The sequence below is a fragment of the Macaca fascicularis genome, chromosome 18 (genome assembly GCF_037993035.2).
Source record: "Macaca fascicularis isolate 582-1 chromosome 18, T2T-MFA8v1.1".
NCBI lineage: Eukaryota > Metazoa > Chordata > Mammalia > Primates > Cercopithecidae > Macaca > Macaca fascicularis.
The window spans coordinates 44,849,688-44,866,244 of NC_088392.1; the positions used below are offsets into that span (position 1 = coordinate 44,849,688).

The following is a 16,557-nucleotide window of genomic DNA, read 5'->3' on the forward strand; positions in this document are numbered from 1 at the left end:
CAAACCTTAAACATGGATGATTGGTTTTTTTTTTTTTTTTTTTTTTTTAGCTTCTGCAACTCCTAGGTAAGAAGTTTCTACTATTTTCCTAATAACGAATGGCTCTAGTCTTCTATAGGAGTTTTATCATATATGATGTAAGGCCAGGGTCAAAGGGATACTTTTTCAGAAATGTGAGGCCCTAACAGCAGGGAAGGATTTGTGTGGTTGGGGAGGTTAGCAAGGGAATTCTGCCAGCAACTGACAAGGAATACGGTCCTTCTAGTAGCAACCAGCATTTCAGTTTCAATTAGTGAACAAAATCCCTTTCTAGTGGGCATGCAAAGAGACACAGTTATAAGGTCTCCTGGGAGCAGGAGGCACACACCACCTTCTAGCCTCCCTCCTTCCACTGAGTGCACAAAAATGACAAGTATCTGAATGTAGTCAAGTTTTCATTTTAGGGACCTGCCCAGGACAACTTATCAAATGCCCATGGAAAAAAAGGGAAACAATATGGCTCAAAGCTGTGGCTACCTGATCAGTTAGACTTCAGGATTCACTGGTCATCAGCTTCTAATGGCTCTGCAGCGGACTTCTCACATTACATGTGTGACTTCTGGACCTGGCATGCCAGATAAACTAGCTAGTCATTTCCTTCGAGGCTTGGCATTCTTGGATCTTATTGGTATTCCTAATGAGTTTTAGAGGCTGTATCCAAACAGCAAACTGTACTGTTAGATCAGATGAGGACTTAAGAATAGCATCTTTAATAAAAAGCATAAACATAGTGGGCATGACTGCAGCGTAGGCAGTTATTAGGGTTATGGTTTCAAAGTTTCTCAAACAATGGCTCCAGGAGAGAAGGAAGATAGTAAATACCAAGTAAACAACGTACAAAATGTGCAGCAAACTCAAATGTGCAAGGACACCCATTTTAATTTGATTCCCACCTCTGTGCAAACTAATGAACACAATGTGCCACAGATGTGTCTGAGGTGCAAAGTCCAGCAATTAAATAACTAGACAATCCAAGTCTGAAGAAAAACTTAGCCTTACCTGGAGACATGGAGGAGTCATAAGAACTTCTCTCCTTGCGGTTCATCTTGAAGGCTTGGATGTCCTTTTCCCTGTACGTTCCAAAGCCTTCATAGCTCCTCCTTTTACTCCCACTCACGTCACTGTCCCACTTGTCATTCGAAGGGTTCATTTCACTGAACACGTCCAGGTTCTCCGATCTCGTGCTGCCACCATCCCCGCCACTGCCAGAGTATCTTTTTGTGCAGGAGTCCACAGGCTCACTGCTCAAGTCTCCTTTTTCCTTGGCCTGTGTCCAATGCTGGGCGTCGGAAAGTGACAGTGTAGACAAGGTGTCCACCTCGAAGTTGTTCTTAGAAGCTTTGTGGCCGGCTTCACTGTGCTGGTGCTTCTGTTTCTCCTTATGCTTGTTCTTCTCACTCACCAGCGGGAGCTCTTTGTCTGCGCTACTCAGCCGCTCGCTCAGGATGTGGCTGGAGAAGCCTGTGGCTTTGCCTGCAAAGAGACCACTCAGGTTGTCGTGGGTCCCTAGGATCCGGTCTTCCTTGTGCTTATGCTTGTGTTTGTGTTTCCTCTTATGGAGCCGACCGCTGGACAGACTGGCACTGCCTACCTTGGGAGGATTCAGAGAAGGCTGCATGTCACCAAGGCCCATGCTAACAGGTCCCTGCAGGTGTACTCCATGCTTGGCTTTATGCTTAGCTGCACCGGACATCTTTACGTGGGAGTTTGTGTGGAACTGAGGTGGTGGCACTGTTGGCCTCATGAATGGGGAAGCTGCTCCAAGCGTGTGCGATAGGTACAAAGGAGCTGGGTACTGACCGTAATAACCAAGGTTCATCATAGGCATTGATGTGTAAGGCATTCCATAGGGTGCATAGTAACTTCCACTGGGAATAGGGTAGCTGAACCCTTGTAAAAAAGGCACCTTTGTCATGGTGTCATTGGTTTTTGCAGGCCTACCACGCTTCTTCTTTGACTTCAAGTCTGAAGTCCTACGAAGATAGAGCAACGGGTCATACTGGATATATGGCACCGGGTAATAGTGATCAAAATTAATCCGAAAAATGCTGGGATATGGATTCTCGTGGTAGAAGGTGTAACTCCGGTGGGAGATTCTGAACACTTGGAACTTGGTGATGAGCTCCTCCAGGTCTGCCAGAAACTGGAGGTCATCACGGTTTTGCAGGCTTTTCCGTTTCCTCTTGTGCTTTGGCTTCTTGAGGCTTTCGTGGGCCAGAAAGTTGTCCACAATGAGATGCTTTTGCCGGTGGCCATGCCGGTTCTTTGTGCTGGTGTCGGACGGAATGGCCTCCGGGTTGTCCAGGGAGCAGAAATCAAAAGAGTACCTCCTTCGGGATTCTGAGCTCTTCTCCGCTTGGTCAGAAGTGCTGTTGTTGTCTGTCCCAATGCCGCTGTCGCTGGGGATCGTCTCCTCACTGTGGGACTCACTCACAGGGGACAGCGTGATTTCCTTTAGGGAGCCAATCTCGCACAGGTGTGAAGGGGAGTTGGCCATCAGTCTGGGTGGAGACAGCTTCCAGGTTCCACTGTGTATTCCCTTTTGGGTTTTGGTTGGAAGAGCACTGATGGGCTGGAGATTTGGCATAGTTTTCAACTCTGAAAAATTGGTTTCAGTGCTGGCAGGGCTCAGGTTGCCATTGGACCCACCTAACTGTGTTGAAAGTGGGTGCATAGCTGCTGGTGAAGACGCCACAAGTGACTGAAAGTTGGAAGGCACGGCTGGAACATCCGGCTGGCTAGAAACAGGCCTGGGGTGCTTGATGGCTGTTTTGGGTTCTTCGGATGGGGGTGGCAGCTCTGCTCTTGGCTTCCTGCCCCGCTTCTTGCCAATGTAGATGGTTCCCCTCTTGCTGACATTAATCTGCTTGCCCAGTTTGCTTTCAATGGCTGCTGCCCCAGGGCTGGTCTCTGGGGGAGCTTTTGCCTTCAGAGCAACGCTGCTGGAACAGGACAAGATCTGGTTCAAGATGTTTTTCCTCTTGAGTGTCTTCATCTTATTGATAGTTTTGATGGTCTTCTTATCCAACACGCCGAGCTTTCCAACTTTCTTGTGAAATTTCATCTCGCTCATGGGTTTGTCCTCTCCCGGCACTAGCTGGGCTAACTTCGCTAAATTGCGTCGTCGCTTTCTTTTCTTAGTGCCAGGAAACTCTCGGCTGATGGGACTGACGGGGCTGGTGGAAGTTCCCTCATGAATCGTCTCGACTGTGAGCAAAGGCTGCTTCTTTGGTCGTCCCCGCTTCTTTTTGACTGGAGTGATCACAGTAAGACTGTCTGTGTTGGTGTAGAGAGGGCTGGATGGGGTGATGGGATACGCAGATGGGGGCTCCAGCATCAGTTTATCAGAGGTGGCCATAACTGCCTCTCGAAGCATGGTGCTGGGTTTTGGTTTGCTGCAAGTCCACCTTCGTTTTGCAGCAAATTTTGGATGTTGGATTTCCGGCAGCTTTCTGGATGGAGAGTGATCTGTGCACGTTGGAGGTGTCATGACCATGGGTGGCTTCCGCGGCTTAGACACACCTCCTGGGATAACTTTCTCAGCATTTCCACCAGTTTCAAGGCCAACTGAGGGGGACTCATTCTCTATCATTTTACCCAACTTAGGGACACGGGGATCCTTCTTACTCCCCTCAGAGTTGGAAAGTATCCTGTTAACTACTTCACTGCTCATAGTGATTCCAGAAGCCAGGGCTTTCTCTGGCATGATCTTTTCCACCACCGCTTTAATGGACTGTCTCTTTTTCCTCTTATAGTTGGTTGGATCCAGAGAGGGTGCCTTGATGGGGATAGTAATCCGGACATGACTTGAGTCATTTTCAGGATTACTGGCAGAACTCACGTTCTGCCTGGCTGGTGATGCCTCCTGGACACTATCTGTGGAATAACTTTCCCTTTTCCCTTCTGTATTGTCAAATGCTTTCTGGGCATTCTTGACCCAATCCAGGTCTGGGTTTGGTATGGTCTGACTTATCACATCCTTCTTACTGGACTTTTTCTTGCTGCCCACAGTAGGTGGTTCTGGGGGCTCCTTTGTACCTCCTCCATCTTGATCCACCAAGGGCTGAAGCCCGCTGCACTCAGCAGAGCTGCTGGGTGGGGCTGGTGAGCTGTGGCTGTTTGGGGATGGTGCCACACCTCCCAAAAGCAGATCTTTGTTATTGTTAGACAACTGACTCCACGTGTTCCCTGCACTGCCTTTCTTACCCTGGGCCTTTGCAAAGGAAGCCACGGGCTCAAGAGCTGGGATCTTGCTGGTGCTTGCAGTTTCTCTGCCAGACTCTGGACTGATGAAGCAATTCTGAGTGACAGGTCCGCTGTCAGAGTTGGTGGACCAGTCCATGTGGTTCTGGCTGCTGCTTTTTTGCTGGTGCTTTGGTTTTAAGGTGTCACCGGTGAAGTCCTGTGGGAGGCCTGTGTCATAATGGAGAGTTGAATGTTTCTGGGGCCTCTCGTAAGCCTAAGGGTGGGCGGAGTGGAGAAGGAGAGAGAGAGAGAGAGAAACAAAGATGAGCATGTTGAAGCTACTTAAGATTTGACATCAAAAGTCTCAATGATCTGAAAGTTGGAAATGAATACCTAAATGAACAGCCACCTTTAATTTTAGAATGTTTTACAGAGGTTTTCTCAATTGCAGCAGTAAAGATGTATTGCACTGGTTTTGAACATCAGTAAGCATGCTTTAATTGCAGTCTTTTCTCCCTAAATAACAGGAATCTTGACCTACCTTGGTTTAATGCAATCTTTAGAGACAGGAGGAAGGGGACATAAAGGTCACTTAGCCCAGTGACTTTTTACATTTTTACATGCTATTTTACAAATGAAGAAGCTGAGACCTGAACAATGGGGAGTCCTGCCAAAGATGGCAAATCCCAGGAGAGAATCTGAAATTCCTGACTCCCAGAGTTCTTTCACCTAACTCGAGCAGCCTCTTATTTCTGTCCCTGCTTCTCTTCAAATGAATGTCTTTCCTCACTTCCTCCTGTTCCAGCTCATTTCAGTTTGTACTTTGTCTTAAAGCTCAACATCTCTGTACAAGTAGCTCATAAAGAACCACTGTAACCAGTAAAAACAGCCCAGGTTGAGGAATTAAGGGGGCATGGAGAAGAAATGGAAGAAGAAAAGAAACACACAAGAATTGTCCTAAGCCTTCAAATCCTTGTGGACTCTAGGATTGTTGCTGTGTTTGGGGCTTAGCATGCAAAGAAATCCTTAAACTTTATATTATGCACTTATTGCTTTCTTGAGGAAACTTTTGGACAGTCTCAAAAGGAACCTTGAGTCCGCTAGACAAATGTGTCAGGAAAAAAAAAAAATAGTTGTCATTCAAGATCACTCCTTTGAACTTTGTCAACTGTGTTTCCCCTACATTGATTCTAAAGGAATGTCTCCAGCATGTTTCTCAGGACTGACTCTCTCCAGCTAAAATAAAAAGCTGAACCTGTTGCTGGAGGCACAACATAATCAGTGTCTACAAAACCATAATGGAATGGACAATGAACACATTGTTTGGAGACATTAAAGCTATTTTTAATAAAAATATGCTTTCACTGTTCCAGATGAATTTTAAGCCATGACACTAGTTCAAAGAAGCATTCCTTAAGGTTTATTATAAGCCCAATTTATACATAGAGTAGTAAACTTACAGGATGCATTAGCCTAAGAACTGTTAAAAAAGAGAAAATATTAGTAAATTGAAGAACTCCTCCAGGAAGTGTATGATGACTGGCTTCATGAATTTAGAAAATGTTAGCTGGTAATATCTATCTATCTATCTATCTATCTATCTATCTATCTATCTATCTATCTATCTATCTATCTATCTATCCATCCTCTATCTTTTTATATCTCATTTTATCTCTATTTTTCATTGAAGCTATAGAACTTATGCTTTATAGGAAAACACGTCTTACAGCCCCTGTTAAGAGTCAAAACACAGATGGCATAAAGCATTACAGGGACAGTTCAATGTAGTCATGAAACTAGGATTTCCTTCATACTAATTTCTGGAATCCCTAGGGTTATTTCCTGCCTCCCTGATTTTGTGAAATCCTGTTTATACTTACAATATTTTGTAAGCATCATGAGATAGTTTCCTCAAGGGAAGCCTGTAAATACCCAGGAGAAAACAATTTAATTTTTTAATTCATCTTGCAACTTAAACTTCTACTGAAACGCCACCATCAACATACAGAGAATTAATCCTACCACTTGAGGGTGTTCACTGGCATTACTGCTGTGAACATAGGCTGCTATTCCATTTTCAGCAAAAACATAGAAATCTTATTTGTGGCATAAAGTATTAAGTGCTGCTTACTTATCTTTTATGGATCAGGGCATTGCTAGTTTCTACTTCTGCTTTGGAAATTAGCTGGCACTCTGTGTTCACTCACAGGATCACAGGTCTAGAGGAGCTCTTGGAGGTTAAGTTTTCTGCTCCTTAGGTCCTCATACTGGGGCATCTTGAGGGTTAGTGGGGGCGATTATTAAAAATAACAGTGAGATGGCCAGGCGTGCTGGCTCACGCCTGTAGTCCCAGTACTTTGGGAGGCCGAGGCAGGTGGATCACCTGAGGTTGGGAGTTTGAGACCAGCCTGACCAACATGGAGAAACCCCATCCCTACTAAAAATACAAAATTAGCCAGGTGTGGTGGTGCATGCCTGTAATCCCAGCTACTCGGGAGGCTGAGGCAGGAGAATCACTTGAACCTGGGAAGTAGAAGTTGTGGTGAGCTGAGATTGTGCCACTGCACTCAAGCCTGGGCAACAGGAGTGAAACTCCATTCAAAAAAGAAAAAAAGTGGGACAAACAGTGTGACTGTTTTGGACCTGGGTAAAACAGGACTTGTAGTGGCCTTCTACCCACCTCTACCCCCATTTGTTTTCTAGTTCTAGGCACCAAAGTCCACAGAGAGGCTCCATGGTGACACTAGGCCAGGATCTTGGGCCCCAACTCGTACCATTTTTTCTCTGTTGTTCCATTATCATATTCTTGGTACCTAGCAGAGTCTCTAATTAATGTTTCTTTCATATTCTGGCTTCAGCTCAATCCTGGGGAGACACCCCTCCCTTATAGATATACCCCTACTGTAAGTTTTCATGAAACCATGTAACTTATCTTTGTTGCATTTACCATAGTTTTAGTTTTGATTTAGTTTTGATTTGTGTGCTAACTGAATTAAATGTCTGTCTCCCCTTCTTGCTTGTACACATCATCACAGAGGTACTACGCAGAGCACCTGGCACACAGTAGGCACTCAATAAACATCTACTGAATGAATAAGCATACATTTTACTACAGGCATTTCATTTTGTCAATAGTGAGATCAATAATCTGTATATTGCAACACGTTGTCTGCAAACACAGTCACTGCCTTCAGCCTAATTTCTTATTCTCTGTATACCTCCTGGATGTGCCACTGCCTCCCATAAAGACATCTATCACAGTCTTTATACTGCTAGGTGGCATTTATTTGTGTACTTTTCTGTCTCCTTTTCCTAGACTATAAGTACTTTGAGGTCAGAGACTTATCGTCTTATCCCCAAGGCCTACTACAAAGCCAAGCACCCAGAAAGCTCTTGATAAATGCTTGTTAAATAAATAAATGGATGAGGTGCCTATTACCATGGCAAAATATACAGCTGCACACAAAAGACAATACACTACTAATCTGTCATTTGATGATGGCTCCTAATGAAACTGGAACACTGAAATGCCTTACGTGCTAAGCAAGAAATCCTTCCCAAATACTTAAAGATGAAAGGAGCTTATAAGGTAACTCCCCTTCAATGTAATTTTTACTGTTAGTTCTCCCCATCTCCTAATTGTTTCACTTTTCAATTAACTCTGCCTTTGGAGAAGGCCATGAGACTGTCAGAAGGGTGGATTTCACCCTGGCAGTTGAAAGGTAGAGCTTGCTCACTTACACCCAGGGCAGACCAGCTGAGAGTAATACAGTTAAGCATGCCCGGTCCCTAGTGCTTCCCTGGACCACTGCCTGATCCCATTGTTCCTACCATTTCAGCTGCAGTCTGCCCTGCTGGGAGTGCTCAGCAATCAAAGTGCAGGGTGGACAAAAGGGAAGCACAACAAAGGATCAGGAGTAATGGAGGGAATGGTGCTTTAAGATCTTCACTCAGCTGGGCTGCAGAGAAGGGGCAGGGAGGACCCAGAAGGAGTGCTTTCTAAGAGGTCCAGAGAACAAGGCCTCCTCCAGCCTTGGCTGATGGCTATATCCCATTGCAATGCGCTTCATCTGTCAGCCATGACATATTATATACACAATAGTGAGGCTGTCAGTTCCAATATGTCCTTTGCTGAGAACTGAGCACTTACTCCACCCAGACAGAGATGGACAAGGCAAGCTGCAAGACGGGGGAAGCACACACCGCAGCCTCTGCCTCCCATCCTAGTGGTCTGGGGAGATGATACCTTATTGGGTTCTTGGACTCAGGTCTTTATTGACCTATGCACCACATCTCCTTTTTCTCTTTAGATTGAGAGTTTTGGGGTTTGATTTTTTCTTTTTGATGAGGTCTGAATCTTTTACAGCCTTTATACCATCCTCAGCCCTCAGCAGAACTATTAACAGTTAACATGTGAGGGAACAGTCAATGATATTCCATATTGGGCATACAATTCTGGTGGAAAACTTTCAATACCAAACTAAGCTTAGCATGCTTCATGGCTGCCGGCTGCCTCCCACCTCTCTCCCCATTCCCAAGAGTTGATTGATTGTGAAATTCATGGCAGTTTTGAAGGTGTGGCTCACTTTTATAAGAAAAATGTTTTCCATGCACATTGAGCCTAGGTCGAATGCTTCAGTGAAACTCTGAAAACACTAGGCAGATTTGTGCTTACAGTATTTCTTCATGGAAGCAAGTTCTTCTGTAATGTAAAGAATCGTTTTGTAAAGTAGATAGTTATTCTCTCCCCTATAAGTTGACTAAATAATATACATTTAAAGTGTGTGCAAGTCAGGTTTCTTTTTAAAAAGTATTTTTTAGTTTATTTTTCAAAACAAAATTAGATCATTGAGTAAAATCTTAAAAATCCAAAAAATGGGAAGCAAATGAGTGACCTAGCCTTATCTCAGGCTTATCTAATGCAAAATTTATTGCAAAGAGATGAGAAGATGGTGATTTGAATCTAATAAAAATCACATAACTCATTTAAAAAAGAAAAAAAGAATCAAGCTTGACTTTGTGAGAGATAAACTACTCTTTTGGGTTAGCTATGTCTGTGCTATTTTCTGCTGACACCAATAATTTAAATTTACTGTTTGTAAGATATTTTGGGTTACATGAGCAGGAAAATATGCCTGGGTATGAAGCAACGAGGGAGGCCTCATCTCTTAATTTGGAACTTGGCACTTCTCAAGATGTGGTCCTAGATTACTGTATCAGAATTGCTTAAGGTGCTGGTTATAAATACAGATACCGGGGCCCACTGTAGACCTACAAACTCACAGTCTCTCAGGGAGAGAATGAGGCATATGCATTTTCACATGCTCCTCAGGAGAATTCTGATGGGCAACCAAGTCTTAAAACCACAATCTAACGTTTTAACACCACATTTCTTCTCTGGGGTAGGGTCCTTCTGTGTTTGCTATAACATTCACAGCAATTTTTGGTAATAAATATGCGGAACCAACCACCATAGGCCTGTTAGGATATGTAAGTTAGCAACACGGAGCATTACTGTTTTAATCTCTGAACTCTATGCAATTTACATACTATGAAACTCTAACATGGTTCCCTGTGTAGGTATTCCAAGTGAAGCTGAGGTGGACTGAAGAACCAATGATTTGAGTGGATAAGAAAGGACCAGAGAGGCCGGGTGCGGTGGCTCATGCCTGTAATCCCAGCACTTTGGGAGGCTGAGGCGAGTGGATCACTTGAGGTCAGGAGTTCAAGACCAGCCTGGTCAACACAGCAAAACCCTGTCTCTACTAAAAATACAAAAATTAGATGGGTATCATGGTGTGCACCTGTAATTCCAGCTACTCAGGAGGCTGAGGCAGGAGAATCACTTGAACCCAGGAAGTGGAGGTTGCCATGAGCTGAGATTGTACCACTGTATTGCAGCCTGGGCAACAGACAGAAACTGTCTAAAAAAAAAAAAAAAAAAAGAAGAAGAAGAAGAGGAGGAAAAAGAAAAAGAAAGAAAGGACCAGGAATGTGGGTGTTGATGACCTCCCACTGTGGGATTTCAAACCTCTGGGGAATCCTGGCAGGCCATCTCTGAAGCTAGAAGCAAGTGTTCAGGCCTCAGCAGGAACTGAGTGTGGGAGACAAAGAATGCAACCACAAACGGTGTGACTGGATTAAAGGTTCTCAACTCTGGCTGTATGTTAGAATCACCTAGGAAGTTTTGTAAAGATCAACATACCTGAGACCTGACCCAGCGTGATTAAATCAACAGTCTGGAAGTGGAACCTGAACAGCAGTACTTTTTCAAAGCTCTCAGGTGATCCCAATGAGCAGACAGAGTTGAGAACCACTGGATTATATCAAAGACAGGGTCTGGGTTAAGGACTAGAGAGGCTCTGATATTATCAAGAGATGTTCCAGCTCAGTGGTTTTCAAATGTGTTTCACAAAGTCCTAGGATTTTGCAAAGACATTTCTGAACTGCAGCCAGTGGATGGGGCAAGAAAAACGTTTCAGACCTTCCTTTTAACCCCCAAACCCCCAATGGAACAGACCAGCCTACCAAGGGATTTCATTTAAGAGAGAGAGATAGAGAGAGTGAAGCAGTTCTGTCACTTAATTTAAAACAAAACTGGAAAATTACTATTTAGGCTCATGAACAGTAGGAATGCACATTCCAACTTCCACTGAAATTGTCCCAAAGCTTATCTCTCCTTAGCCCAGTTCATTCCTGCATTTGCTACTGGTAGCTGTAGAAGAATGTCACCAAGTATCTTTTTAGTACCATGGTCTTATGATTCTTTGATTCCAATGGACACAGAGAAGCTATGCAGCTCCTAAATGAATATGAAGTTTCCAATTAAATACGTAAACTGAACCCATTCTCATATCCTATCACCCTGGGAATTCACCTGGATGTTATTCCCATAAAATTCGTTCTTATTTGCTATTTAAGGGCTGTGGATCATACTACAGCACTTCTTTTACTTAAGGTGGTAACAGCTCATATACGACACAGGGCCCTATCATATGCCTCTTTTACTAGTCAATAATTCTGCAGAACTCAAAATAATCACTGACTTGGTTTCAGCTGTGATAGAGTAATAGGAAGTAGACATAACCTTTCCTTGGAGATAAATATAAAACTAACTAAACAAAATATATGAAATAATTGTTTTCAGGCACTAGACAATAGACAACACAGGCTGAGATTCTAGAGAAGAGAAACTCACGATGTTCCAGTTTTCTGCCTGGGAGTACTTTCTAAATCTGGGCAAGAAGAAAAGCTGAGATAGGGAAGAAAAGCTGAGATAGCTGTGACTTCACTGGGAAGAAAAATCCAAGATCAGAGTTTGGGGCTCCCGAGGGAAATGGAATTTGCAGGTTAGGATACCTGAGAAGAGGGAGCTATGCAGAAAGGAACTCTAGAAACCTTCATAGGGATTATCTTAAGTCTCTGGAAAAATTCTAGTCTTCACTTGAAGGGAAGACTTCACAAAGCCTAGCAGAGATTAGCTACCAGGGGCTATCAGCTATGAGTCCTTAGGTCATGTAGTATTGGGCAAGGTTGGATTTCTCCCCATACAGAGCAGGGAGGCATCAATGAATATCCCAGGCATTCAGCTGACATCTCAGAAATGGTACTCCTTAAGAGCAGAATTATTCCAGCTCTAGAATAAAAGCTACTCGAGCTCCTCACTAACAAATTCTGAAAAGAACTCTTGGCATAAAGCTGATCTGCCAATAAATTAACTGCTGATCAGAACGAAAGTCAAGACTCTTTAAAGAAAAACAAGAAAATCAGTTTATATAGCATCCACAACATCCAGAACACAATAAAAAGCTTACTAGACAGGCAAAGAAGCAGGCAAATGGGACCCACAGTCAGGACAGTAAAACCCAATCCAAGGCTCTCAAAACAGCTACTATGAAAATATGCAAGCATTTAAAAGAAAATATACACATAATTGATGAACATATGGGAAGTCTCAGGATAGCAATGACTACACTAAAATAATAAAATGAAAATTCTAAATCTGAAAAATACAATATCTAAAACAAACAAAACTCACTGGAGGGACTCAACAGCTTCTAGGACATTGCAAAGGAGAAGTTCGGTAAACATGAAGAGAAAGCAGTAGAAACTATCCAAACTGAAATACGTAAGGGAAAATAATAATAATAAGAATTAACTATAAAAATGGAAAACCAATACCTCACTGATCTATGGAGCAATATCAAGAGGTCTAACATACTGATAATGAGAATACCAGAAGGAAGGGAAAGGAAGATTAGTGTATACATATTCTCATAGCTAAGAAGCTCAGCGAATCCCAAGCAGAATAAAAACACCCACGAAAACCACATCTAAGCACACTGTAGACAAATTGATAAAAACCAAAAATAAAGAGAAAAAATTCAAAAGCCATCAGAGAAGGAAGAGATTATTTATAGGGGTGCAAAAATAATGTCTGATCACACCTGTAATCCCGGCACTTTGAGAAGCCGAGGGATGGATCGCTTGAGGTGGTCAGTAGTTCAAGACCAGCCTGACCCAACATGGCAAAACCCCGTCTCTACTAAAAATAATAATAATAAAAAATTAGCAGGGTGTTGTGGCACATGCCTGTAATCCCAGCTACTTTGGAGGGTGAGGCAGGAGAATTGCTTGAAATTAGAAGTGGAGGTTGCAGTGATGTGAGATAGCGCCACTACACTCCAGCCTGGCAACAAAATAAGACTCCATCTCAAAAACAAAAACAAAAACAAAGTCTGACTTCTCATTAATTAGAATATAAACCAGAAGACAATGAGCCAACATCTTTAAAGTACTGAAATGAAAACAAAACAGTCAGATTTCTATATCCAGTGAAAATATTCTTTAAAAAATGATAACAAAATAAAGATATCTTCAGATAAATAAAAACTGAGGGAATTCATTTCTGGCAGACCTGAATTACAAGATATGTAAAAGAAAGTTCTTTAGGCCAAAAGGAAATGATACCAGATGGAAACTGAGTTCTACATGAATGAACGAAATGTGCTGAAAATGGTAAATATATTGGTGTATACAAAATATTCTATTCTTGTTAAGATTGTTAAAAGGCAAGTGACTTCTTAAAGCAGAAATAATAATAATGCATTTTAGAATTTATGACATTTGTAGAAACAAACTCTACAACAACAATAAAACAAAGAATAAGAGCATAGATATAGAAGTATACACTTGTAATGTTCTTATATGTGAAGGGATGTAATATTAGTTCAAAGTAAACTGTAATGTTTTAAGGGTGTGCATTGTAATCTCAAAAGCAACCAGTATTTTTAAAAGTTGCATATCTAAAATGCTAATAAAAGGAAACATATGGATTACTAAAAAAATGCTTGATGACTCTAAAAGAGAGCAGAAAAAAAAGAAAGAATGAAAATGGGAAAAACAAAATACAAGCAACATAGTAAACTTAAACTCAACAATATCAGTAATTACATTAACTCTAGAGATACCAAAAAGTATACACTGCAAGAAAATAAAAAGCAGCTTATCAGAGTGAATAAAAAAGAAAAACTGAACTATATGCTGCTTATAGGAGATACACCTTAAATATAAAGACAGCTTAAAAGTAAGAGGAGGGAACAAGACATACTACACAAACACTAAACATAAAAGTGCTGGAGTGATTATATTAATATAAGGAAAAATAGGCTTCAGAATAAAAAGCATTCCCAGAGATAATTATGGACATTTCTAAATGATATTTTTGAGTCAATTTATGAAGAAGAGATAATCATACTAAATTTGTTTGTACCTCGCCACAGAACTTCAAATATATAAAACAAAAAATGAGAGAATTGAAGAAATAGATGATTCCACAATTAAAGATATTTTAACACTCCTCTCTCAGTAATTGCTGAACAAATTTCCTAAAAAATCAGAAAAATCCACCGGAGGTTACATCTATACTATCAACCAACTTACCCTCACCCAACAAATGCAAAATACCTTTGTCAAAACATGCTGTGCCACAAGTAGAAATGGCCAGTGAACACTTATCAATGTTTTCAAACATTATTTGCCATCAAAGAAATGTCAATTAAAACCATAATGAGATACCACTGCACATTCACTGGGATGGCTAAAATGAAAAAGACTGAAAATAACAAACGTTGACAAGGATCTGGAGCAACTGGCACTCTCATACATTGTTGGAGGGACTATAAAACAGTAAACATCACTTTGGAAGATCTCTCCACATGTCTTTTACAGTTAATCCCGAGAGCCAGCAATTCCACTTTTATATATTTACCCAAGAGAAGAAAACATATATCCACAATTAGACTTTTATAAAGACTTCACAGCAGCGTATTCAGAGTCGTTAGCACCTAGAAGCAGTTCAGGTGCTGATCAAAGGGAGAACAGACTAACTTATCTATATGAGGAACAAAGCATGGACACACCCCACCACATGGATAAGCCACACACATACACATAATCATGCTGAGCCAAAGAAACCAGACCCCAAGATCCATACTGTACCATTCTTTTTATATAAAGTTGTAGATCAGGCAAAACAAATCTGATAGGTGTCAGAACGGTGGTTGCTTCCAGGGTAGAGAGTGGTGGGATGGGGGCTGGGAAGGGTTGGCATGGGCATGAGGGAGCTTCCAGGGAGTTATGGATGTAATTTGTGTCTTGATAGGAGTGTGAGTTACACAGCTGTGTACATTTGTTGATAGTCTTTGAACTGCATACTTAAGATCTGTACATTTCAGTATATGTACATTTAACCTCAATCATATTTTAAAAAAATCAAAAACGAGAAACCCATTCAAAAATGATGACTATGAACTCCCTATATCACAGACACAGACACACACACACACACACACGCACACACCCTAAAGCCAAGCAGCAGAAAGCAGGGGCCTTTTCTTTCCAGTGAAACGTAGGGCGGCCCGCAAGCCACTCACTGTTCCCCCTTCCCAGGTCCTCACTCTCCCCTCTGCACAGAGACAGCTGACTGAGTTGATCTCAAAACAATAGAGCCTGAATCAAGAAGACAGGTGCTGGAGGCTTCCGTAAACAGCGTTGTTCTCTCCTCTCATCCTGGTGGTGTCCCTAACCTGGGCCATGAGGTAGAAAGCTGAAGCCCATGTCTCCACCCCAGCCACAAATTCACCTTCCTCCGAGGTAAGGAGGGAAGCTTGACAAGAACCTGGCTCACAAATCAAAGTTAACAGTGCCCCGCCTCCTCTGTAAATCATGTGAGATCCATCTGGGTAATGGCTCCTCCAGTGTAATTCCCTATTAAGAGGCTTTATCTGGAGAGATAAGCAGCTGGTTTCCGTGTCACTAATTGCTGTCTGCTGTGATTTTAAAACATCTGCACCATTGTGCTCTTCATTTTCATATTCTAATCACCCTGAAACTTGAAAAAGGTACATCATTGATTGTTTCTATGGGTTAATTAGTACACAGTCTCCTTGTAGAGACAATTTAGAGGCAGCCAGAACCTCAATCAGGAAGTTTGTTTTAAAAATTAATAACATCGGCAGTGGCTGGAGGGATTGTCACGTTCAGGGACGTCTCGGGACGCTCCTGGTGGGGGAGTCAGCCTTTGTTATCCTCCCCAGAGGAGGGAAGCCAACAGGGGTGTGGGGCCAGACAGCAGGGAGTGGTGGCACAGAGGAACACAGGGACCCAGGACCTGGCTTGCTCCAGAGTGGTCCTGACCATGGTATTTGCCCCCTCACCTCCCTGCCCTGCTCCCCAGCTCCCCGCTTCCAATTAGTGGAGTCCCTTTCCCTGTTAGCACAGATCAGGACTTTGCTGAGGACGAACCAGAATATCTGGAGGTGAGAGGAATGTGTTGAAATGATAAGAACATGAGAGATCATTTTATATTTTAAAGTCTGTTCATTGTTCTCTTCCCTCTCCACAGTTCAACTATGGGATGGGGAAGAAAGAGAGGAAGATTGGAGTGTAGAGGAAAGAGTCACACCAAACCGTGGAGTGCGAATTGGAACCCAGCACTGCTCACATTCAAAGCGCACAAGAGTCACCTGGGGATTCTGCTGAAACGCAGATTGATTTTGGAAGTCTGAGACGCGGTTGCAAGCGTGCATTTCTAACAAGCTCCCAGGTGCAGCCCAAGGACTAGCATCTGAGATGTGCCGGGCTTCTCCTAAGACCTTGACCAGACTCACTGTTCCTGGGCTCTAAGGAGTAGCTGAAAGGCTGCAGGGTGGTGGGGAGGCTCGGGTTCTGTGCCTGGGATGGAATATACCATTCACTGGACACATCACCTGACCTCTTATACCTGAGCTTCCTTGTCTAGAAACTAGCAGTAGTGCCTACCTTAAAGGGGGA

The 16,557-nt window shown here is 42.7% G+C and overlaps 1 protein-coding gene across 3 annotated transcripts in view; it reads right to left on the reverse strand.

The window, feature by feature from the left end:
* Positions 1–16,557, reverse strand: part of SETBP1 (SET binding protein 1) — a 383,239-nt gene that overhangs the window by 108,550 nt on the left and 258,132 nt on the right. For all 3 annotated transcript variants that reach the window (XM_045377737.2, XM_045377738.2, XM_065533893.1), the window contains exon 4: positions 1,039–4,498. In XM_045377737.2, coding sequence (XP_045233672.2) covers positions 1,039–4,498 — 3,460 coding nt within the window. The remainder of the gene's footprint in view (positions 1–1,038; positions 4,499–16,557) is intronic.